Raw genomic sequence first — 27330 nt, 5'->3', positions numbered from 1 at the left:
TGAGCAAAAGGAATTCTTCAGTGTAACTGCTCCAGGCCCCCATTCCCCAGCAGTCACTCAGCAATAGCAAAGTGTTTTTTTAACCAGGTTCCCTGGCACACCCCCCCTTGCCCAACCAGGCTCCGCAGCATTCACAGCAGCAGCAGTGACAGAAAGCACTAGTAGCATTTACTTCAGCTAAAATAAACTTTACTTCAGCGTCTCATACTAGAACTACACACACTGAAGGTTCAGGCTCACTGACATGGGCACAAATTTACTCGAGGGGAGTTTTTTCCCCATAAAACTATGGAGAAGGGCGCACGGCTGGGTAACTCCGGGGGAATCCAGAGCAGCCAGTGCCTAAAATAAAAGCAGAGCACACAAATAGCATCTCTGACAGCTGCTGCCAAACATTCCTCTACTGCCACAGGCAAACACCAAGCGGTAACAGGGTGGGGGGTGACTTCACTTTGCATCTTTTTCAGTAAATAACCCGACCTCTAACATTTATCCAACCTAAAAGTACACTTTCTAAGATGCAAGGGTTATTGTCTGTTTTCTTAAAAATACTTTTACTTCAGTAAGCATCCCTTGATAAATCTCACTCCTCACCACCCCTGTTTTGGAAATGGTACTTTCCCATTTCTTGCCGCCGCCTCCTCTTTGCTGTCAGACGGTGGGCGGAGCGAAGAAAGAGATGGCTGCTGCTGCGGAGCAGGTCAGTTTCATACCTGTTAGCTCCCCTGGATTTCCCTGGAGTTAAGTGGTTTTGACCCCCTCCTGTCATTGTGTTTCATGCCACCATTGTTTACAATTTTCCCTTGCAAAAAAAAATGATTGCAAGATGTGCGCATGTGCAGACAGTGAGCTCCCAGTGCCCAGTCCCAGGGTAGGGGAGAGCAGGAGCTCAGGTTATTGTGGCTGTTCAGCCATAGCCGGGGCAGGGGTGCAGCTGCTGCAGCAGAAGATTTCTGTGATTCTTCTCATGTTGCTGCGGGGCTGGTGGGAAGAAGGAAGGGGGGGGGGGGGGGGGTGCCAGAGAAAATCCTTCTGCTCTTACTGTGTAGCTTTAGGCAGCACTGATGTCAGGCTTTAAAGCCAGAGGGAGAGCAGAAAGGGGGTCTGGGGCAGTTAAAGAAATGCCTCTGCTCTGGGTGTCACTAAACCTCTCAGACTGAGAGAGAAAGCAGTAGGCACCCCCAGGGATTATAATTGCTTATCTGATACCCGCCAGCGTTCCTGCACCAGCCTGGTGCAGCCATACACGTAAACATCCAAGGTCGCCATGTGAGCGGATCTTCTCCTGATATCCCCACCTACGGGTGGGCGATATCGGGCAAATTTAAGCTAATTTGGTTGTTTGGCCCTGGGGGGCCCTGCTGCTAAATTTTTTGTTTAGCAGCCCTCCAGTTTGGAATTTCAGCAGCTATCTGGTTGTTAGTGTCTTGTTTACCTTAGCAACTAGGCAGAGGCTTGAATGAGAGTCTAGAACAGGGATCCCCAACCTTTTATACCAGTAAGCCACATTTAAATGGAAAAAGTGTTGGGGAGCAACACAAGCAAGAAAAATATTCCTGGGGGTGCAAGTAAGAGCTGTAATTGGCTAATTAATAGCCCCTATGTGGGACTGGCATCCTACAGAAGGCTCTGTTTGGCATTATATTTGGTTTTTATGCAACCAAAACTTGCCTCCTTACCAGAAGTTCAAAAATGAGCACCTGCTTTGAGGCCACAGGGAGCAACATCCATCTGCCCTTGCTGTTTAAACCAGATATGCACTTTTGGTGCCTGCTTCCAGTTTCCAATATTTTTGCCAAGGCTCCCTTGCACCCTTTGAAGATTCCCAGATTTTTACAATAGTAAAATTTTCTACTATATTAGTCTATACAGACATAGAAAGCAGAAAGTAATAATGAAAAGACGTCTGGGGAAAGTGACTGTTAATATGCATACTGTACATATCCGTAATTAGATTAGATCTATTCTGATAATTCCATATTACAAGAAAGTAAATGCTTTGCAAACCTTTATTTGAGACTGCACCATATTTCAACACTAAGAGCAGTGATGCTCCTAAAGGAGTTTATACAAACCACTAGTCTAACATTAAGGTCACCAAAGGAAATTCATATAAACTCAGTGGGATAAAGTCTGTGAGAAATGGGAAAACTCTTGCCCAAACTGTGATATATTTTGACAGAGTTCCAATGGCCCAGTCAAGAAGTCAATGCGTGAGAAGGCAGTTGAGCGAAGGACCATCAATAAAGAGCACAACAGCAATTTCAAAGCTGGTTATATTCCTATTGATGAAGATCGTCTGCATAAAACTGGTTTGAGGGGCCGGAAAGGGAACTTAGCCATTTGTGTGATCGTCCTCCTGTTTATCCTGGCCGTCATCAACTTAATAGTAAGTACCCTCCTTCATGGTTGTGTTAACACAGTGGTCATTGATTATGGTTGTTGGGCCTTCTACTGATCTGCAGTATGTTAGACGTTAAAGGAATACTGTCATGGGTAAACATGTTTTTTTTCAAAACACATCTGTTAATAGAGCTTCTCCAGCAGAATCCTGCATTGTAATCTGTGTTCAAAAAAACAAACAGATTATTTTATATTTAATTGTGAAATTTCACATGGGGCTAGCCATATTCTTCATTTCCCAGGGTGCCACAGCCATGTGTCTTGTGCTCTGATAAACTTCAGTCATACTTTACTGCTGCGCTGCAAGTTCAGCAGCCGATCAGCAGAACAATGGGAAGGGAGCAAGACAGCAGCTCCCAGTAGGTATTACAATTGCAAGTCTGGCTTGGGACTCCTCCAGTTACTGATGAAGCGCAGGTTTTCCCAAAACTTAACTAGTTACAAGATAACACAGGCTATCCTGTTGTGTTATCTCGTGCCATCTCCCTGCTGTGTCAGGGGAAAAAAAGCCTTCTTAGGCTAATGCCACATGAGGCGTAGGGCTGAAATTTTCGGCAAGCGGATAAACGCTTGCAGAAAATTCAGCCCTACACCTCCTACTTGTGCCTGCACCCGAATGAATGGGATACGCTCGGGTGCAGGCACATGTAGCCGATATACGCATGAAAACGCGACTTTGCATTCTCTCGCGTTTTCATGCGTATATCGGCTACATGTGCCTGCACCCGAGCGTATCCCATTCATTCGAGTGCAGGCACAAGTAGCAGGCGTAGGGCTGAATTTTCGGCAAGCGTTTTTCCGCTTGCCGAAAATTTCAGCCCTACGCCTCGTGTGGCATTAGCCTTAGGCTGTTATTCTGTTTTTAGACAGCAGGTGGTGCCTGGAAAGTAACGTGAACGTGCACAGTAGGGGGTCCATTTTGACACCAGACTTCTCCAGCCTTATCTTTTTTCTGGAATGTGGGAAGTGCTAAGAGTGATTAAGATTACCCCCTGGTAAAAGCAAATAGAGCACTAGTCTCTCCTGTGGGTAATTACACACTGGGCTGTTTCTGGGCAAATCCAGTTGGTACAACGTATATCAGGCGCATAATCATATATTTTTAATACTGTAGTTTGGCATTTTTCCCTCCTCTTTTCACATTATGCAATTTTGTTTTCCTCAATCATTTAACTATTAGAGTTCCCAGATCCCTGCAAAGAATGGGCCCAGACAATAAATAAGTTCCCTTTTCTCTGTAATAATAAAACAGTACCTGTACTTGATCCCAACTAAGATATAATTACCCCTTATTGGGGGCAGAACAGCCCTATTGGGTTTATTTAATGGTTAAATGATTCCCTTTTCTCTGTAATAATAAAACAGTACCTGTACTTGATCCCAACTAAGAAATAATTACCCCTTATTGGGGCAGAACAGCCCTATTGGGTTTATTTCATGGTTAAATGATTCCCTTTTCTCTGTAATAATAAAACAGTACCTGTAATTGATTCCAACTAAGATATAATTACCCCTTATTGGGGCAGAACAGCCCTATTGGGTTTATTTCATGTTTAAATGATTCCCTTTTCTCTGTAATAATAAAACAGTACCTGTACTTGATCCCAACTAAGATATAATTACCCCTTATTGGGGGCAGAACAGCCCTATTGGGTTTATTTAATGGTTAAATGATTCCCTTTTCTCTGTAATAATAAAACAGTACCTGTACTTGATCCCAACTAAGAAATAATTACCCCTTATTGGGGCAGAACAGCCCTATTGGGTTTATTTCATGGTTAAATGATTCCCTTTTCTCTGTAATAATAAAACAGTACCTGTAATTGATCCCAACTAAGATATAATTACCCCTTATTGGGGCAGAACAGCCCTATTGGGTTTATTTCATGTTTAAATGATTCCCTTTTCTCTGTAATAATAAAACAGTACCTGTACTTGATCCCAACTAAGATATAATTACCCCTTATTGGGGGCAGAACAGCCCTATTGGGTTTATTTCATGCTTAAATGATTCCCTTTTCTCTGTAATAATAAAATAGTACCTGTATTTTATACTGGGTTTTTTTTGTGGTTAGGATGGTTTTGAGAGAGGGCCATTTGTATAACTCAGCCTGCAGCCTTGTGCTTTATATGGGCACAGAACCCCTCAGTGACTTCTAAAATCCTTATCATTTACAGTAGGGGGTACATTATCCCTTATAATACATGAGTGATACTCAGAGTTCCTGTATAACTCTGCCTGCAGCCTTGTGCCTTTATATGGTCACAGAGCCCCTCAGTGACTGCTAATATCCTTATCATTTACAGTAGGGGGTACATTATCCCTTATAATATACGAGGCCTGCAGCTTTGTACCTTTATCACAGAATGCCTCCAATATCCCTTTTAATACATAAGAGATTATTACAGCCAGGGACAAAAGTATATGCCGCGCTAAGTGATGCGATATTTTTTGACCATGCCCCTCTGACCACACCCACATTACAAAACACCCCCATTTTCCATGGTTGGAATGGCAGCATCAGACACACCAAGTGCACTAGTGTTTTAACTCTTTTACTGCCAACGACGTATGGCATACGTCGTGGCAGTAAAAGGGCTTAAATGCCAACGACGTGTCCCATACGTCGTAGGCATTTAAGCGCAGCTCTCTGCAGCGGCGGCATGTGCCGCCGCTGCAGAGAGCTTCTATCCATGACAGCCCCCCTGGGCAACGTGCCAGGGGGGCTGTCATGAGGGTCCTGCAAGACGTTCGCTCGCAGGACCCTCGAGGAAGCAGCAGACGCGATCGCATCGCGTCTGCTGCTTCCTCCTTCCCCCCTGCCGGCCGGCCCACTGAAGAGGAGGCGATCGGGTCTTCAGGACAGGTAAGAACTTTTTTTTTTTTTTTCATTTACACACTTACACACACATTTACATACATTTATACACACTTACATACATTTACACACACTTACAGCACACATTTTAGGTTTTTTTTTTATATACACTTATTTACACTCATATACACACTTACACACTTTAACAAAACTTTTACACATGTACACACATGTATACACAAACACTTTGGTTTTTGTTTTGTTTTTTTTTTTCATTTTGCCACTTTGTTTTTAGTTTCTTTTACCCAAAAACTGTTTATTTTGACAGCGTGACTATTGGATCAGATATTCTGACCACTAATTACACGTCATGTGACTTATTTTGTTGTTTCACTGATTTGCACAATTTTTGTGGTTTTATCGCATTTTATCCCTGTATAAGTGTTCCTAATCTGTTTTTAGCGTAGCTTTGCCAGGTGTAACTTTGGTGTACAAAAATAACTTTGCCTATTTTGAATTCATCAGAATGTGTACTTTCCAAAAATATATGGTTTCCTGGGGCTCTTTGTATAGTTAGGGGGGAGGTTACTGCACATAATACGATGTCAGGGGGCTCTGTGTGCAAAAGCTGAGTTGGCAGGCGAGAAATCCTTATGCGCTATTTTCATTTTGGGGTCAGTACACACCGCAGACTTTGGTATATCTATGCATATTGGGCATCAAACTGTTCAGTAGGCCTCTGGTGTTCCTATTTGGGGTGACTTGCCTTTGTACGCAAGAAATTGTGTGAGATAAATGCGGCAAATTGCAACATTTTTAGGCGATTTTCTAAATGTCATATAAATCTGCAAACTTAGGAAAGCTTTACAGCTTGTTACTTTGGAGCAAAAAGAAATGTTTACTCATTATAGATTCGGGGGGATGTGTACTTTCCAAAAATATATGGCTTTCTGGGGTGAGCGTACTTTTTTTGTAGCATTATCCCACATAAAGGATGTAAATGTGTTGATTTTGCAGGAGCTGAAATGATACATCATATGGGGGTATGTTCCCATTGGGGCCCCTACATGCCACATACTTAGCTAAACCTATACATATTGGGCATCAAACTGTTCAGTGGACCCCTGGCGTTCATATTGAGGGTGTTTTATTTGGTTGCTTTATGACCTGTAGGAGATAAGATACTATAGACTGGAAGTTTTGAAACAATTTTTTAAAAAAATCACAAATTTTGATAAAAACCAATAACTTTAGGAAAGCATTGCGACTTGATAGTTTGGAGTAGACAGACAGTTCTGCCTATTCTGTATTCCCCAGAATCTGTTCTTTCCAAAAATGTACAATTTTCTGGGATAAACCTTCTGTTAGTGGAAATTTTGTCCTTGAAATCTAAGGTATGCCGCTTTCTGGAGCAGTGCTTTGGAAATTGGGTAATGTACTGCTGGGAGTTTTTGAGAAATCTCCATAAAACTATATATATTTGGTATTGGCACGTTCAGGAGACATGGGACTTTCCAAATCAGTTGTATATTCGTGCATAAAATAATTTTTGTTTCTAGTATGTGTGTTTATATTATGGAAAATTAGATTTTTTTTGCATTTTTAGACATTTAGAAGCCTATATCTTGTTACAGAATTGGAATTACACAAAAATTCTACCATATTTTGAAAGCTTAGGTTGTTCTGAAAAAAACGATATATTGTTTTCCTGGGTAAACTAAAAGTCCCCCAGAGGAAAGGCCCCTAAAGTGAAACAGTGCAAAATGTTCAAAAACTGTCTGGCAATACAAGTTCCGCTTTGACCAAAACAGCTGGCAGTAAAAGGGTTAATAGCTGGCATCATAAATCATGAGCTGCCCTTGAAAATACAAAAAGGAGGAGGCCAGGACGCGCCTGTGGCCATCAATGGTCCTTCATAGTTCAATTCCCTTGGTGCGTCTGCCTCTATCAATGGGGCTCAATGCTGATACCATTTCTGATACATGCCCTACCTAAGGCATCAGCTTTGAGACCCAAGGAAGCTCAGCTGCCAGGGCGGGACTCGAACTCCAAACCTTACGGGGTAGGAATCGAACTCCAAAGCCAACGGGGCAGGAATCGAACCCCACACCTGGCGATGTAAGGGCGTGCGCTCTACCACTTCGCTATCCTTCCTCCTCCCACTTGTAACATGTCTCTTCGTAATCTTGTCTTCTGCATATTGGCGGTTGGTGTATCCTAACCGACTGACTGAAACACTCAGGGTTAGAGCCTGCTGCTTGCCCCAAGCCCTATATAACTAGGGGGGCTGTTATAGTAGGGGGGAATGAATCTTCCATTTATCAACATTCTCTGGGGGGAATGAATACAAGGGTATAAGTTTTACCCCGGGGGCAAGAGAGGTCCCCAAATTTGCCCCACTGACTTATGATGGGGATTTTGGCAAATAACTAGTTTGTCGTAGACCCATGAATGAGGTGTTAAACTGTGCGGCTAATTCGAGAATGGGGTGCAATTACTTTTCTGAGGGGTGGGCAGTTAATTGCCCCAGCAGGGGGCAATTATCCGCCCATAGACTTAACATTGAGACCAACTTTGACTGAGTCCCGCACCGTTTGTCGTAGACCCATGAATGAGGTGTCAAACCGTTCGGCTTATTCGGGAGTGGGGTGCTATGACTTTTCTGAGGGGTGGGCAGTTAATTGCCCCAGCAGGGGGCAATTATCCGCCCATAGACTTAACATTGAGACCAACTTTGACTGAGTCCCGCACCGTTTTTCGTAGACCCATGAATGAGGTGTCAAACCGTGCAGCTTATTCAGGAATGGGGTGCTATGCCTTTTCTGAGGGGTGGGCGGTTAATTGCCCCAGCAGGGGGCAATTAACCACTGTTTGTCGTAGACCCATGAATGAGGTGTCAAACTGTGCGGCTGCTTCGGTAATGGGGTGCTATGACTTTTCTGAGGGGTGGGCGGTTAATTGCCCCAGCAGGGGGCAATTATCCGCCCATAGACTTAACATTGAGACCAACTTTGACTGAGTCCCGCACAGTTTTTCGTAGACCCATGAATGAGGTGTCAAACCGTGCAGCTTATTCAGGAATGGGGTGCTATGCCTTTTCTGAGGGGTGGGCGGTTAATTGCCCCAGCAGGGGGCAATTAACCACTGTTTGTCGTAGACCCATGAATGAGGTGTCAAACTGTGCGGCTGCTTCGGTAATGGGGTGCTATGACTTTTCTGAGGGGTGGGCGGTTAATTGCCCCAGCAGGGGGCAATTATCCGCCCATAGACTTAACATTGAGACCAACTTTGACTGAGTCCCACACTGTTTGTCATAGACCCATGAATGAGGTGTCAAACTGTGCGGCTTATTCGGGAATGGGGTGCTATGATTTTTCTGAGGGGTGGGAGGTTAATTGCCCCAGCAGGGGGCAATTAACCACCGTTTGTCATATACCCATGAATGAGGTGTCAAACTATGCGGCTTATTCGGGAATGGGGTGCTATGACTTTTCTAGGGGGTGGGCGGTTAATTGTCCCAGCAGGGGGCAATTAACCACCGTTTGTCGTAGACCCATGAATGAGGTGTCAAACTGTGCGGCTTATTCGGGAATGTTGTGCTATGACTTTTCTGAGGGGTGGGAGGTTAATTGCTCCAGCAGGGGGCAATTAACCACCGTTTGTCATATACCCATGAATGAAGTGTCAAACTATGCGGCTTATTCGGGAATGGGGTGCTATGACTTTTCTAGGGGGTGGGCGGTTAATTGCCCCAGCAGGGGGCAATTAACCACCGTTTGTCGTAGACCCATGAATGAGGTGTCAAACTGTGCGGCTTATTCGGGAATGTTGTGCTATGACTTTTCTGAGGGGTGGGAGGTTAATTGCTCCAGCAGGGGGCAATTAACCACCGTTTGTCATATACCTATGAATGAGGTGTCAAACTGTGCGGCTTATTCGGGAATGGGGTGCTATGACTTTTCTAGGGGGTGGGCGGTTAATTGCCCCAGCAGGGGGCAATTAACCACTGTTTGTCGTAGACCCATGAATGAGGTGTCAAACTGTGCGACTTATTCGGGAATAGGGTGCTATGACTTTTCAAAGGGGTGGGCAGTTAATTGCCCCAGCAGGGGGCAATTATCCACCCATAGACTTAACATTGAAACCAACTTTGACTGGGTCCCGCACCGTTTCTCGTAGACCCATGAATGAGGTGTCAAACCGTGCGGCTGCTTCGGGAATGGGGTGCTATGACTTTTCTGAGGGGTGGGCAGTTAATTGCCCCAGCAGGGGGCAGCAATTAACTTTGACTGAGTCCCGCACTATTTTTCGTAGACCCATGAATGAGGTGTCAAACTGTGCGGCTTATTCAGGAATGGGGTGCTATGACTTTTCTAGGGGGTGGGCGGTTAATTGCCCCAACAGGGGGCAATTAACCACCGTTTTTCGTAGACCCATGAATGAGGTGTCAAACTGTGTGGGTTATTCGGGAATGGAGTGCTATGACCTTTCTAGGGGGTGGGCGGTTAATTGCCCCAGCAGGGGGCAATTAACCACAGTTTGTCGTAGACCCATGAATGAGGGGTAAAACTGTGGGGCTTATTCGGAAATAGGGTGCTATGACTTTTCTGAGGGGTGGGCAGTTAATTGCCCCAGCAGGGGGGCAATTAACCACCGTTTGTTGTAGACTTTTCTGAGGGGTGGGCGGTTAATTGCCCCAGCAGGGGGCAATTATCCGCCCATAGACTTAACATTGAGACCAACTTTGACTGAGTCCCGCACCGTTTTTCGTAGACCCATGGATGAGGTGTCAAACCGTGCAGCCTATTCGGGAATGGGGTGCTATGCCTTTTCTGAGGGGTGGGCGGTTAATTGCCCCAGCAGGGGGCAATTAACCACCGTTTGTCGTAGACCCATAAATGAGGTGTCAAACTGTGTGGCTTATTCGGGAATAGGGTGCTATGACTTTTCTGAGGGGTGGGCAGTTAATTGCCCCAGCAGGGGGCAATTATCCACCCATAGACTTAACATTGAGACCAACTTTGACTGGGCCCTGCACCGTTTCTCGTAGACCCATGAATGAGGTGTCAAACCGTGCGGCTGCTTCGGGAATGGGGTGCTATGACTTTTCTGAGGGGTGGGAGGTTAATTGCCCCAGCAGGGGGCAATTAACCACCGTTTGTCATATACCCATGAATGAGGTATCAAACTGTGCGGCTTATTCGGGAATGGGGTGCTATGCCTCTTTTGAGGGGTGGGCGGTTAATTGCCCCAGCAGGGGGCAATTAACCACCGTTTGTCGTAGACCCATGAATGAGGTGTCAAACTGTGTGGCTTATTCGGGAATAGGGTGCTATGACTTTTCTGAGGGGTGGGCAGTTAATTGCCCCAGCAGGGGGCAATTATCCACCCATAGACTTAACATTGAGACCAACTTTGACTGGGTCCCGCACCGTTTCTCGTAGACCCATGAATGAGGTGTCAAACCGTGCGGCTGCTTCGGGAATGGGGTGCTATGACTTTTTTGAGGGGTGGGCAGTTAATTGCCCCAGCAGGGGCACGAGTTTTGCCATGGCAAGCACCACTCACACTTTCTTCAGGAAATGTACTTCTCTAGTTATTACTATTATTAACATTTATTTATAAAGTGCCAACATATCCCGCAGCGCTGTACAATAAGTGGGTTTCATACATTGGACATACAGAGTAACAAATAAAGCAATCAATAACCGATACAAGAGGTGAAGAGGGTTCTGCCCAAAAGAGCTTACAGTCTACAAGGAGAAAGGGTTGAGACACAAGGTGTGGGAATGGGCATGACCAGAGTTGTGAGAGGTGTGGCACATATACCAGCAGGGGGTAACAGCGCTCAGAGAATATCTCCTGTATTATATACCAGCTGGGCACTTACTGTCAAACCGCCCATAGACTTAACATTGATACCAACTTTGACTGAGTCCCGCACCGTTTGTCGTAGACCCATGAATGAGGTTTCAAAACCGTGCGACTTTTTCGGGAATGGGGTGCTATGACTTTTCTGAGGGGTGGGCGGTTAATTGCCCCAGCAGGGGCACGAGTTTTGCCACGGCAATAATAATAACTAGATAGGTACATTTCCTGAAGAAAATGTGAGTGGTGCTTGCCGTGGCAAAACTCGTGCCCCTGCCGGGGCAATTAACCGCCCACCCCTCAGAAAAGTCATAGCACCCCATTCCCGAAAAAGTTGCACGGTTTGACACCTCATTCATGGGTCTACGACAAACGATGGTTAATTGCCCCCTGCTGGGGCAATTAACTGCCACCCCTCACAAAAGTCATAGCACCCTATTCCCGAATAAGCCGCACGGTTTGACACCTCATTCATGGGTCTACGACAAACGTTGGTTAATTGCCCCCTGCTGGGGCAATTAACCGCCCACCCCCTAGAAAAGTCATAGCACCCCATTCCCGAATAAGCCACACAGTTTGACACCTCATTCATAGGTATATGACAAACGGTGGTTAATTGCCCCCTGCTGGGGCAATTAACCTCCCACCCCTCAGAAAAGTCATAGCACAACATTCCCGAATAAGCCGCACAGTTTGACACCTCATTCATGGGTCTACGACAAATGGTGGTTAATTGCCCCCTGCTGGGGCAATTAACCGCCCACCCCCTAGAAAAGTCATAGCACCCCATTCCCGAATAAGCCGCATAGTTTGACACCTCATTCATGGGTATATGACAAACGGTGGTTAATTGCCCCCTGCTGGGGCAATTAACCTCCCACCCCTCAGAAAAATCATAGCACCCCATTCCCGAATAAGCCGCACGGTTTGACACCTCATTCATGGGTATATGACAAACAGTGTGGGACTCAGTCAAAGTTGGTCTCAATGTTAAGTCTATGGGCGGATAATTGCCCCCATCTGGGGCAATTAACCGCCCACCCCTCAGAAAAGTCATAGCACCCCATTACCGAAGCAGCCGCACAGTTTGACACCTCATTCATGGGTCTACGACAAACAGTGGTTAATTGCCCCCTGCTGGGGCAATTAACCGCCCACCCCTCAGAAAAGGCATAGCACCCCATTCCTGAATAAGCTGCACAGTTTGACACCTCATTCATGGGTCTACGAAAAACTGTGCGGGACTCAGTCAAAGTTGGTCTCAATGTTAAGTCTGTGGGCGGATAATTGCCCCCTGCTGGGGCAATTAACCGCCCACCCCTCAGAAAAGTCATAGCACCCCATTACCGAAGCAGCCGCACAGTTTGACACCTCATTCATGGGTCTACGACAAACAGTGGTTAATTGCCCCCTGCTGGGGCAATTAACCGCCCACCCCTCAGAAAAGGCATAGCACCCCATTCCTGAATAAGCTGCACGGTTTGACACCTCATTCATGGGTCTACGAAAAACGGTGCGGGACTCAGTCAAAGTTGGTCTCAATGTTAAGTTTATGGGCGGATAATTGCCCCCTGCTGGGGCAATTAACTGCCCACCCCTCAGAAAAGTCATAGCACCCCATTACCGAAGCAGCCGCACAGTTTGACACCTCATTCATGGGTCTATGACAAACAGTGGTTAATTGCCCCCTGCTGGGGCAATTAACCGCCCACCCCTCAGAAAAGGCATAGCACCCCATTCCTGAATAAGCTGCACGGTTTGACACCTCATTCATGGGTCTACGAAAAACGGTGCGGGACTCAGTCAAAGTTGGTCTCAATGTTAAGTCTATGGGCGGATAATTGCCCCCTGCTGGGGCAATTAACTGCCCACCCCTCAGAAAAGTCATAGCACCCCACTCCCGAATAAGCCGAACGGTTTGACACCTCATTCATGGGTCTACGACAAACGGTGCGGGACTCAGTCAAAGTTGGTCTCAATGTTAAGTCTATGGGCGGATAATTGCCCCCTGCTGGGGCAATTAACTGCCCACCCCTCAGAAAAGTAATTGCACCCCATTCTCGAATTAGCCGCACAGTTTAACACCTCATTCATGGGTCTACGACAAACTAGTTATTTGCCAAAATCCCCATCATAAGTCAGTGGGGCAAATTTGGGGACCTCTCTTGCCCCGGGGTAAAACTTATACCCTTGTATTCATTCCCCCCAGAGAATGTTGATAAATGGAAGATTCATTCCCCCCTACTATAACAGCCCCCCTAGTTATATAGGGCTTGGGGCAAGCAGCAGGCTCTAACCCTGAGTGTTTCAGTCAGTCGGTTAGGATACACCAACCGCCAATATGCAGAAGACAAGATTACGAAGAGACATGTTACAAGTGGGAGGAGGAAGGATAGCGAAGTGGTAGAGCGCACGCCCTTACATCGCCAGGTGTGGGGTTCGATTCCTGCCCCGTTGGCTTTGGAGTTCGATTCCTACCCCGTAAGGTTTGGAGTTCGAGTCCCGCCCTGGCAGCTGAGCTTCCTTGGGTCTCAAAGCTGATGCCTTAGGTAGGGCATGTATCAGAAATGGTATCAGCATTGAGCCCCATTGATAGAGGCAGACGCACCAAGGGAATTGAACTATGAAGGACCATTGATGGCCACAGGCGCGTCCTGGCCTCCTCCTTTTTGTATTTTCAAGGGCAGCTCATGATTTATGATGCCAGCTATTAACCCTTTTACTGCCAGCTGTTTTGGTCAAAGCGGAACTTGTATTGCCAGACAGTTTTTGAACATTTTGCACTGTTTCACTTTAGGGGCCTTTCCTCGGGGGGACTTTTAGTTTACCCAGGAAAACAATATATCGTTTTTTTCAGAACAACCTAAGCTTTCAAAATATGGTAGAATTTTTGTGTAATTCCAATTCTGTAACAAGATATAGGCTTCTAAATGTCTAAAAATGCAAAAAAAATTTAATTTTCCATAATATAAACACACATACTAGAAACAAAAATTATTTTATGCACGAATATACAACTGATTTGGAAAGTCCCATGTCTCCTGAACATGCCAATACCAAATATATATAGTTTTATGGAGATTTCTCAAAAACTCCCAGCAGTACATTACCCAATTTCCAAAGCACTGCTCCAGAAAGCGGCATAACTTAGATTTCAAGGACAAAATTTCCACTAACAGAAGGTTTATCCCAGAAAATTGTACATTTTTGGAAAGAACAGATTCTGGGGAATACAGAATAGGCAGAACTGTCTGTCTTCTCCAAACTATCAAGTCGCAATGCTTTCCTAAAGTTATTGGTTTTTATCAAAATTTGTGATTTTTTTAAAAAATTGTTTCAAAACTTCCAGTCTATAGTATCTTATCTCCTACAGGTCATAAAGCAACCAAATAAAACACCCTAAATATGAACGCCAGGGGTCCACTGAACAGTTTGATGCCCAATATGTATAGGTTTAGCTAAGTATGTGGCATGTAGGGGCCCCAATGGGAACATACCCCCATATGATGTATCATTTCAGCTCCTGCAAAATCAACACATTTACATCCTTTATGTGGGATAATGCTACAAAAAAAGTACGCTCACCCCAGAAAGCCATATATTTTTGGAAAGTACACATCTCCCCGAATCTATAATGGGTAAACATTTCTTTTTGCTCCAAAGTACCAAGCTGTAAAGCTTTCCTAAGTTTGCAGATTTATATGACATTTAGAAAATCACATAAAAAAGTTGCAATTTGCCGCATTTATCTCTCACAATTTCTTGATAAAGATCAGATAAAGGCAAATCACCCCAAATAGGAACACCAGAGGCCTACTGAACAGTTTGATGCCCAATATGCATAGATATACCAAAGTCTGCGGTGTGTACTGACCCCGAAATGAAAATAGCGCATAAGGATTTCTCGCCTGCCAGCTCAGCTTTTGCACACAGAGCCCCCTGTCAGTGTATTATGTGCAAAAACAAAACAAAACAAAAACCAAAGTGTTTGTGTATACATGTGTGTACGTGTAAAAGTTTTGTTATAGTGTGTAAGTGTGTATATGAGTGTAAATAAGTGTATAAAAGTGTGAAAAATGAAAAAAGAACTGCTAAAATGTGTGCTGTAAGTGTGTGTATATGTATGTAAGTGTGTGTGTAAGTGTGTAAATGAAAAAAAAAAAAGTTCTTACCTGTCCTGAAGACCCGATCGCCTCCTCTTCAGTGGGCCGGCCGGCAGGGGGGAAGGAGGAAGCAGCAGACGCGATGCGATCGCGTCTGCTGCTTCCTGGAGGGTCCTGCGAGCGAACGTCTTGCAGGACCCTCATGACAGCCCCCCTGGCACGTTTCCCAGGGGGGCTGTCATGGCACATGCCGCCGCTGCAGAGAGCTGCACTTAAATGCCTACGACGTATGGGACACGTCGTTGGCATTTAAGCCCTTTTACTGCCACGACGTATGCCATATGTTGTTGGCAGTAAAAGAGTTAAAACACTAGTGCACTTGGTGTGTCTGATGCTGCCATTCCAACCATGGAAAATGGGGTTGTTTTGTAATGTGGGTGTGGTCAGAGGGGTATGGTCAAAAAATATCGCATCACTTAGCGCGGCATATACTTTTGTCCCTCTTTTTAATTTTTAAATGTTGGGAGGTATGGTGTGGTGCAGTGTTGGGTGTCAGTGTTGCCTACAGGGCGTAAGAAACTCACTGGGTTCAGTACAGATAGGTTGTCCCAAGTTGTGGAAAGATATATTTCTTAACTATTGATAATGTCTGCTTTATTTATCATTTATACTTGTCCAAAGCTGCTGTCACTGCCTGTGGCCTTAACCTTAATAACTATAAATGAAAAACATGGCTGTAATAATCTCTTATGTATTAAAAGGGATATTGGAGGCATTCTGTGATAAAGGTACAAAGCTGCAGGCCTCGTATATTATAAGGGATAATGTACCCCCTACTGTAAATGATAAGGATATTAGCAGTCACTGAGGGGCTCTGTGACCATATAAAGGCACAAGGCTGCAGGCAGAGTTATACAGGAACTCTGAGCATCACTCATGTATGCTAAGGGATAATGTACCCCCTACTGTAAATGATAAGGATATTAGAAGTCACTGAGGGGTTCTGTGCCCATATAAAGGTACAAGGCTGCAGGCTGAGTTATACAGGGAACTCTGAGCATCACTCATGTATTATATGGGATAATGTACCCCCTACTGTAAATGATAAGGATTTTAGAAGTCACTGAGGGGTTCTGTGCCCATATAAATCACAAGGCTGCAGGCTGAGTTATACAAATGGCCCTCTCTCAAAACCATCCTAACCACAAAAAAACCCCACTATAAAATACAGGTACTATTTTATTATTACAGAGAAAAGGGAATCATTTAACCATGAAATAAACCCAATAGGGCTGTTCTGCCCCAATAAGGGGTAATTATATCTTAGTTGGGATCAAGTACAGGTACTGTTTTATTATTACAGAGAAAAGGGAACTTATTTATTGTCTGGGCCCATTCTTTGCAGGGATCTGGGAACTCTAATAGTTAAATGATTGAGGAAAACAAAATTGCATAATGTGAAAAGAGGAGGGAAAAATGCCAAACTACAGTATTAAAAATATATGATTATGCGCCTGATATACGTTGTACCAACTGGATTTGCCCAGAAACAGCCCAGTGTGTAATTACCCACAGGAGAGACTAGTGCTCTATTTGCTTTTACCAGGGGGTAATCTTAATCACTCTTAGCACTTCCCACATTCCAGAAAAAAGATAAGGCTGGAGAAGTCTGGTGTCAAAATGGACCCCCTACTGTGCACGTTCACGTTACTTTCCAGGCACCACCTGCTGTCTAAAAACAGAATAACAGCCTAAGAAGGCTTTTTTTTCCCCTGACACAGCAGGGAGATGGCACGAGATAACACAACAGGATAGCCTGTGTTATCTTGTAACTAGTTAAGTTTTGGGAAAACCTGCGCTTCATCTGTACATGGGAATAGGGGAATAATAGGTTATCTAAAAGCAGTTCTAATGTGTAGCACTGGCTCAGACTGAAAGCTCAGACTCAGGCACAATGCACTGAGATGGTACCTACACACCAATATTATAAATAAAAAAAAAACATTTGTTGGTTCAAGAATACAACTTTAAATGGTAGAGTAAATTATTTGCTATGTAAACAGTGTAATTTAGAAATAAAAAGTACTCCATAAAAATCATGTCAGTATCCCTTTAAGCTAAGCAATTGAATCTTCCCATACAGGGCAGGTTTTTGCTGTCCCTTCCGACCGAGTCAGCTTAACTGCCACATGGACGGCTTATCTGATAGATATCTGGTTGAGAATCCACCAGATAGTTGTATAGGTTTAAGAATCTTGTTGGGTGGGGATGCAGTCCTCTCCCAATGGGGCTGCATATCTTACCTATTAGGATCTGATTGGTGGCCTAGGGGCCAAACGATAGGATCAGTCTGATTTGGGCCAGAATGTTGATGGTCAAATCAGCTAAAAATCCTCTTTCAGTAACTTTGCTTAACGTGTGGCTCTTGATTTCCAGCTTCATAACAAGGTTAGTAGTGCCATAGCTGAGTTTCCCTATTTCCAGCAATGATAGACGTAAGCCTTTCATAGGAAGAATATTTAATGTTATTTCTTCTGTCCTTGACCAAATTGTTTGACTTGTGAAGTCCTTTTAGCCCCCTGAGAAAAACAGCTCAAACATTCCATTTTGTTTTTCTAGATTACAGTAGTTATATGGGTTGTGATCCGAATTGGTCCGAGTGGCTGTGATAGTATGGAGTTCCATGACAGTGGCTTGCTTCGATTTAAACAAGTATCAGACATGGGAGTAATACATCCGTTATACAAAAGTACTATTGGAGGACGACGCAATGAAGATCTCGTGATCACCGGTAACAATCAGCCTGTATGTCATATCAGAATGCAAATTAAATAACATTAATAGAGAAAAAATGCTTGAATGCTGTATACGAAACATTTATCAGAGACTGAGGTCAATTTGTGTTTAATAAAGGTAATGCAAGCCAGCCAACTCTCCCATTCATTTATGACTGACTTGCAGATTAGCGTTGTTTGATGCTGATATAATAGTTTTGGAGACTTAAGGTGGCCATACACGCACCGAAAATATTGTACGAAACCTAGTTTCGTATGATATTCGGTGCGTGTATGGTATGTCGGCGAGTCGACCGATATCGCAGGAAGCTGCTGATATCGGCCGACTCGCCGATCGGACCAGTTTGAAAATTTTGATCGGGCGCCATAGAAGGCGCTTGACCAAAATCTCCTTTCAGCGCTGAATCGGCAGAAGAAGGTAGAAATCCTATTGTTTCTACCTCCTTACCTGCCGATTCAGCCCTGAATGGTGTGTGGCGGATCTGACGATGTTTCGTGCGACCGATGGTTGCACGAAAGATTGTCAGATCGCCACGTGTATGGCCAGCTTTATAATACAGGGTATAACAAACTTAAATTTATCATAAGTTTAATTTCTCCAGCTCAGATCTGCTAACATCCCATAAAAATCAATGGTATTTAGATATCCTGATTTTGAGATTTACATAATCAATTTTTTTTTGTTCCTAAAAAACCTTGCTTATTTGAGTTTATTCAAAATGGCTGGAGACAACAAGGAATTATAGGCGTTAAGCAAATTACTTTGAATGTTTAAATATAATTTCTTGCATCATAAATCCTGAGTAATGCATTCAAGCTATTTCTTAAATACAGCCAAATTCAAGAAATGTGTCATTCCTACAGGTATGGGACCATTTTCCTGAATTCTTAGGACCTTGAGTTTTCAGATAAGGAAGCTGTAATTTGGATCTCCATACCTTAAGTTTACATTAAATAAACCCAATAGGATTGTCTTGCCTCCAATAAGGATTAATTCTATCTTAGTTGGGATCAAGTACCAGGTACTAGGTTATTATTACAGAGGAAAAGAAAGAAACTAATTTTTTTAAAAATAATTAAAGGAATGCTCACAACCTGGAGTTCTCCAGATAAGGGGTCTTCTTGTAATTAGGATTTAAGTCTACTAAAAAATCATTTAACCCAATAGGATTGTAAGGCTTTCAATAAGGACTAATTATACATTAGTACAAGGTACAGTTTTATTATTACAGTGTAAAAGGAAATCATTTTAAAAACTTGAATTGTTTGATTAAAATGGAGTCAGTGAGAAATGGCAATCCAGTAACTTGGAGCATTCTGGATAAAGGGTTTGCAGATAATGGACTCCATACTGTATTAAATTACAATGGACATTACTTGAGATTATGTAAAATAATTCAAAATAACTAAACAAGTTTTGATTAATGTTCTCCTAAAATGCCTTCCACTGGGTAGGGAACTGTTATTATGTTTTCAAAACTGTTCTTGAAAAGGGATATTACTTATGCTTTTTTTAGGTTTTTGACTTCTGTACTCTATATCTGTAGTTTCTTTGTTTTGTTTTATAAAGGAAAATACTTTAGATACTTTACACAAATAGTATCCATTATAATTATCCATAATTAATTAGAACATGTTCAAGGGACAGGTTTGTATTGAATAAAGAATGGTGTGCTGCTGTTCTTGGCATGAACTGACAGGTCCTGGAAAGGTCCATAGTCTAAAGCCGGAATATCAGATGTGTGTTGCAATGCCAAGTGAAAAGTCCGCCCTTTTATAATTCGTATGTACCTTATTTGGGCCTTTCATTAAAGGGGCAGTTCACCTTCTAGTTGCCTTTTTTTGTGATCTGTTGGTTATTTCGCTTTTTGCTTGGCAAAGTTTGTTATCTGAGCAGCTATCTGATTACTAAGGTCTTACTTACCCTACCAACCATGCTGTGATTTGAATTAGAGACAGGAGTATGAAAAGGTGAAGAACTGAATAGAAAAATAACTAATAAAAAGTAACAATAATAAGAAAATTGTAGCCTCACAGAGCAATAGGTATTTGTGTGCAGAGATCAATGACCCAGATCTGAAAGCTGGAAGGAGGAATGCAAATAATTAAACAACTATAATAAATAAATAAATAATGAAGACAAATTGCAAAGTTGATAGGAACAGGACATTCTATAACATACTAGGGGGCCCATTTATCAAAGTCTGAATTTCAGATTGGCAAAAATTCGTATTAATAACAATAATTTCTGATGTTCAAAAATGTTACTAAAATTCTTTTTGTGCTTGTACAAAAATCGTGGTAGTGATCCGAAAGTTACGAAATTTTCATATCAGAACAGCGCAACAACCTTTCTGACTTTGAAACTTCAATGCATGATTTTGGAAGCTTTCCATAGGACTCAATGGCACTCTGCAGCTCAGCCTGGGCAAAAGATAGTCATGATACCAAAGCTTGAATGAATTCCGAAACTTTCGGAACTATAAGTGCGAAAAGTACGACTTTTTCGTACAATAACGAACGCATCACGAAAAAGTCTTACTTTTTTAATGATGTTATCTTTAACAGCATGAACGGTTCTAAGCTTTAGTGGCTATCGTACTTTAATGAATGGGCCCCTAAGTTAACACTAAGGTGAACCACCCCTTTAACTCCATTAGAGATGAAAATGTTTTGCTCTGCCTTTCAGTTGTGTTTACAGGGGGTTAAATTATAAAATGTGTTTTGTTTTAAGAAATAAATATATTGTTCAAATAGTAAAATGAATTTGCTTTCCATTCTTACAAATATTCTGCTCATGAGCTGTACTGTATATTTTTTTGCTCCTTTTATATTCAGTATAGCATTTTATTTTTTGAATGTAACAGAAAAAGAAAAGAGATTAACAAAAGAAATTGAACAAGAATGAAATGTATAGTTGTTTAACCTGTTGAGAACAATATAAACATACTGTAATCAAAGGTGAAAAAAGGTTAAAATCGCTTTCATTTCACACTGTACATATTTTTCCAGGTTATTTTTCAGCAGGGCTCAACAAAACTCAGTGTGGATAAAGACAAGACTTCTATCACCAGCGACATTGGCATGGAGTTTATTGATCCTCGCACTCAGAACACCTTGTTCAGCACAGACTATGAGAAACATGAATTTCATCTGCCCAAAGGGGTAAAAACCTTGAATGTACAGAGGGCATCAACAGAGAGGGTAAGCACAGAGCAGTAGAATATATCATTCATTCCCCCAATGGGTTTTAAAATTTATGAGGCAGCGGAACAAAGCTAGTGCAAAGCATTTGACAAGGCACAGAACTTGCATACACACAGCAGTTATCAGTACAGGTATGGGATCTGTTATCTGGAAACCCATTATCCATAAAGTTCTGAATTATGGGAAGGTCGCCTCCCACAGACTCCATTATAAGCAAATAATTCTAATTTTAAAAATGATTTCCTTTGAATCTAATAATAAAACAGTACCTTGTACTTGATCTCAACTAAGATATAACCAATTCTTTTTGGAAGCAAAAAAATCCTATTCATTTTGTTTAATCTTTTAGTAGACTTAAGGTGTGGAGATCCAAATGGAAAGATCCCTTATTCGGAAAACCCCAGGTTCAGAGCATTCTGGAAAATGGGTACCATACCTGTCTTGTCTATGGCAAGGTATTTGCTAGCATTTTGTGACTGTGACAAGTAGCTGCTACTGTGTAGCTCTGTGTGTCTTAGCCCTTAGTTACAGAACCCACGGAGCAGTTGAGTTGCCCGCGACAGATATCCGCAAGATCCACCATTTAGGACCTCGAAATATCACAAGCAGCAATGAAGAGGCAATGCTACAGGACTCACGCTGTGGCAATACAGAAAGCTTAGCCCAAACAACTGATTTACTATGAAATAATGTTTAGTATGTTTTAGAAAGATCTGCCCTAAACAACCAATTATTTGGTGTTTATTTGGTATTGTGTTTGACTTCTTAACCTTACGCTCTGGTGATGCATTATGTTTTCTTTCTCTAATAAGGACTTCCCCCTTTATTGTCCAATTTAGAATCTGATTGCATTATTAGTGCTTGAAATGAATAACCTTGTATATAGCAATACTGAGCCTCATTTAACATTTAAATACACAGTTGACCTGCACTAGAAATAATGTGTGTTTGCTTCAGCAGCGCTACTACTGTTTATATGAATAAATTGCTATGTAGCCATGGGGGGGTAGCTGTTAAAGCTGAAATTGGGCTAAATGGCACAGGTTACACAGCAAATATCACATAAGCTGAATAGTATATAATTAGGGATGCACCAAATCCAGGATTCCGCCAAGATTCTGCCTTACACACAGCCTCTGGTTGAACCCAAATCCTTTAATATCATCTGACTTTTTCTTACATAAACATTGAAGTTGAACATTTCTCTTTAACCCTTTCTTATCCTAAGTTGCATATACAAATTATGATTCGGATAAGCATTTGGCCAAATCTTTCGCAAAAGATTTGGGGGTTCAGCCAGATCCTAAAATAGTGGATTTGGTGCATCCCTAAATATAATGAGTTTAGTTTTTACACAGGAAGATAAATAGGGGTCAAATGCCATTCATGGCTTTCAACATAATTATAGGATGAAAATATTTTTCTTATAAAGCTGTACATTTGTTACCAATAAGTAACAGTAGTAGTTTTAGGGTAATTTAGGAACTTAGACAAAACTACAGTCATGCCAAAATGATCCAAACATACACTTGCACTTCCAAATAATTGTGCTAAGTGTCATTGTGTCTTTCCTGCCTCTTCTGTTGAATTGTACACAAGTGCACCTAATGGTGCTGGGGAACCATGGAACTGCCACCACCCTGAACATGGCAGTAATTCCAGGGTTCCCACAGTGGGTTGCATCAATAGGAACAGCAGATTTGTGCAAAAAGAGCCACAAGCTAATGATTTGAGGTGACCCAATACCCACTCTTAAAATGTTAGCCGCAACTTGCTACCACATGTACCCAAAGCATTAATGTGAAGGCAGTTGTGCATGCAACACGCCATGTGGCCCCAAGTACTCTGGAAGTCTCGGGAAAATTCTGCATTATGGGTAAAAGACACTGATTGGTATCTGAAAATTGCCCTTTGCTTATTCCCTGTATTCATCAATGACACTATTTATTTGTAGGTGCTGGATGAACAGATGCATAATATAAATGTGTATATATATATATATATATATATATATATGTATATATGTATATAAATTCATTGTATAACTACATACACTTTTTACTAAGCAAATATCACTTATTTATTACCATATGACTTCAGTATGTACTGGTACCAACACTGTGCTTGAACCAACCCCATCCCTTCTGCTCACATTACTCCATCCTGCCCATTGTTTTTTATTAAATAAACACTGCTGGACTTTGCTCCATGTTCAAGAGTTTTCACTAATTTTTTTGTAAGCAGAAGCGGAGAATTTTGCAAAACACTTATGTTTAATAAATGACAGAACCTTCTTTACTTGTTCATTTGCTAACCCCCCGCTTGTTGGTTTTATCTGTCTTGTCCCCCTGCAGAGGGTGTGCTCTTGAGAATTGAATTACATAATCATATGTTATAAATTCTAACAGATATTGATATTGTATGCTCTTGCGTGTGTTATCTCTTTTCTCATTAAAGCAAAATTCTTTCTTCTGCTCCCTTTTGTAGGTTTACTCTTCATGCACAACATGTACACCAGAAAGAAATGCATTTGCTGTAACTTCTCATCTATAATACTTTTGCTGTTGTACAATACACTTGACCTGTTCTGCATTTTCTGTTTCAGATTACTAGCAATGCTACCAGTGATCTCAACATAAAGGCGGAAGGTCGCGCCATTGTACGTGGGAATGAAGGGGTGTTCATCATGGGAAAAACCATTGAGTTTCGCATGGGTGGGAATATGGAGCTTAAAGCTGTAAGTTCTTTATGTATTTTGTACATATATGTTTAACTGTCTGTACTAAAAGGCCTTATAACTTGCCCATGATACAGCATTTTCTGTAAATTATTAAGCTATATCAGACAATAAAATACTAAGAAAAAAGTGTTCTCTTTATAAACCTGCCTGTAGACAAACACATATATATATGTGTGTGAGTGTGTATATAATACACAGGTGAATATTGAATATTCTGTAATTTATAATCTTATAAATGGTATAATAGTATTCACTGCTGAAAAATTTCAGGCTATTAAAAGTCACCTTGGACTTCCATGACCTATATAAAAGCACTCAGCCTTCAGCTCCATGCTTTTATATGGTGATAGAACACCTCATGCAAATAAAAGCCGGCACTTATGAGTATGAGAAGCACTGCATCTGGCTGCAGTCAAAAACATTAATTTGGGGGCACATTTACTAAGACACGAATCTGAACCGAATTGGAAAAATTCCGATTTGAAAACGAACATTTTGCGACTTTTTCGTATTTTTTGCGATTTTTTCCGGCGTCTTTACGACTTTTTCGTTACCAATATGATTTGCGCGAAAAAACGCGAGTTTTTCGTAGCCATTCCGAAAGTTGCGCAAAATCTGCTGATTTTTTCGTAGCGTTAAAACTTGCGCGAAAAGTTTCGCCTTTTTCGTAGCGTTAAAACCTAAAAGGTGCGACGTTTCGCGCAAGTTTTAACGCTACGAAAAATCGCCAGATTTTGCTCAACTTTCGGAATGGCTACGAAAAACTCGCGTTTTTTCACACAAATCGTATTAGTAACAAAAAAGTTGCGACATTTTTCCGAAAAAATCGCAAAATACCGATCATTACGAAAAAAACGCAATCGGACGCATTCAGCCCGTTCGTGGCTTAGTAAATGTGCCCCTTAGTGTGTGTGTGTGTGTATATATATATATATATAATCCTTTCCTTACCTAAGCAGAGAAATATCTGCATTGAGTGGGAATTAAATGTTAAATTACAAGCTATATATGTACATCTGCTTCTTGGCTTACTTAAATGCTGCTAGTCAAACCTAAAGGGGTGGGGACGGGGCGGTCTAACATGAATTATTAGAAGTGTGAAAAGCCCTATTAATAGCTGCTTTTTATCCCAATGCAGGAGAACAGTATAGTCCTCAATGGCACAGTGATGGTCAGCACTTCCCGACTACCCAGCTCTTCTACGGGGGAGTTGCTGTACGACGATGGATGGATGCGCTACAAGCTGTGCTCATGTGCTGATGGCACCCTCTTTAGGGTGAAGGTGGAAAGTCGCAACATGGGATGCCAAACATCAAGTAACCCATGCTAGGCTAGGATATTAAAGGAGAACACTTCAATCAATAAGGATGCAGTGTTACGATCCTTTTTATTTTCTTATTGTGTGACTATACATTTCAGCAAAGTATCAGTATTAGCTATTTATTAACAGTATTTACTATTTATCACTGCAGTATTAAAGATGTGTTAGCCACAGAATCAAACACCCCACCTGCTTTCATAAACTGTGCAAGAAACTGTTTTGTTTTCTGCTTCCAACTCTTAAAGGAAATGGGAAAACATGTTTTTTTTTAAAATGAATCAGTTAATAGAGCTTCTCCAGCAGAATCCTGCATTGCAATCCATTTTTCAACAGCTCAAACAGATTTTTTTAATATTTCATTTTGATATTTCACATGGGGCTAGCCATATTCTTCATTTCCCAGAATCCCACAGCCATGTGACCTGTGCTCTGATAAACTTCAGTCACACTTTACTGCTGCGCTGCAAGTTGGAGTGATATCACCCCCCTCCCAGCAGCCAATCAGCAGAACAATGGGAAGGGAGCAAGATAGCAGCTCCCAGTAGGTATCAGAATAGCACTCAATAGTAAGAAATCCAAGTCCGGCTTGGGACTCCTCCAGTTACATAGGAGTAGGAGAAACAATAGGTTACCTGAAAGCAGTTCTAATGTGTAGCGCTGGCTCCTTCTGAAAGCTCAGACTCCGGCACAATGCACTGACATGGCGCCTACACACCAATATTACAGCTAAAAAAAATCATTTGTTGATTGAAGAATACAATTTTAAATGGTAGAGTGAATTATTTACTATGTAAACTGTAATTTAGAAATAAAAAGTACACCATACAAATCATGACAGAATCCTTTAAGGCGGCCAGCCAGGTTGTTTTTTTTCTGTGTTTTAGCCTTAAAATGATACAAAAATAGCAGGAGACTATTGAACAGATATGGTAGAGCCATCAGATACATTTTAGGATCCACAGAGTACCTAGTATTCTTTTTTTATTATTATAGTAATATATTGAGCATGACGAAATGTAGCTCCATAGATATGAGCATGTCTCTCACAGCCCCCTAGCTAAGGAATTCCCACATAAAATAAATACCGTTTAGAGCAGATTGATCAATTATCATTAGATGTATCCCTATACATAACCACATCAGAGATTATGTTGAGGAATACCGGGAAGATGACTGACTAGTTAAAGGTGGATATTTGTAGAATTCTCATGTGTCCCCGGCTTCTGCACACCTCTTTTATCCATTTAGCTGCTAACCTTATCCTTTTCTAAGTGTATTTTTAAAGGGAAAAATGCAGTATACCACTACCAAATGCTTTTTGTGGCACTCTGGTTTGATAAATTATAAATATTTCCCTTTAAAATATTTCTTTTAGGTTAAGTTTGGGCAGTTGTGCTCAGAGTATTAACACTATGCTGTGTATTCATTGCCAATGTATTATAATACTGTATATATACAAATATGAATGCAGTAACCAAAATTGTTTGTGTGCCACAGCCCTATAGTATAACAAGATATGGCACGTTTTATGCGGCCCCTGGTGACTGTGCCTGATTGTGCAGCACCAATCACCTGACTGCACTGTGACTGTGCCTGACTGTACAATATCTTAATAAAAAAATTGCCAGGCGACCAAGCCTGTGTTTTAGATTTCAGCCCCCTTGTGATTGAGTTTGACACCCCTTCCTTTGCCAATAAAGTTTGAGAATCTTTTGATGTTACCATTGCAGCACTGATCAAAAGGGAACCAGAAAGATAGAGTCTATGGTGCCGTTACTCTGGAATTTTTATGCCAGCCCCATAGATTCTACTGTGGGTGGCACATAAACGGTTAACTGTGTGGTGAGAAAGACACTGCTTACTCTACAGACTGTAATGATGCCGATTCTAGCTCTCTCACTTATAACAGTGGCTAAATAGTACATATGAATGTGTGTGCCTTTATTCTATTTATTTGTTTCAAGTCAGAAATTCATGTTATAATATGCCATGTGTTTATTTTTTTTTTTTTTTAAACACTAAAAGTAAAATGCTAAACCAGAGTGAAAACTGTTCATTAAAGGATTGCTAAGAA

General features: G+C 41.9%; 1 protein-coding gene across 1 annotated transcript; it reads left to right on the top strand.

Annotated features, from left to right (window-relative positions):
* Nucleotides 1-666: 666 nt before the first annotated feature.
* Nucleotides 667-27330, top strand: sgcb (sarcoglycan beta). Its single transcript, NM_001142012.1, is given in 6 exon segments — nucleotides 667-700; nucleotides 2183-2389; nucleotides 17813-17998; nucleotides 21001-21192; nucleotides 23801-23932; nucleotides 25074-27330. Coding segments are annotated over 6 exon segments (930 nt in total). The 5' UTR covers nucleotides 667-679; the 3' UTR covers nucleotides 25266-27330.

Source organism: Xenopus tropicalis, chromosome 1 (genome assembly GCF_000004195.4).
Source record: "Xenopus tropicalis strain Nigerian chromosome 1, UCB_Xtro_10.0, whole genome shotgun sequence".
Classification (NCBI taxonomy): domain Eukaryota; kingdom Metazoa; phylum Chordata; class Amphibia; order Anura; family Pipidae; genus Xenopus; species Xenopus tropicalis.
Note: the sequence above shows the minus strand (reverse complement) of the source record. Positions and strands in the feature narration are given on the sequence as shown.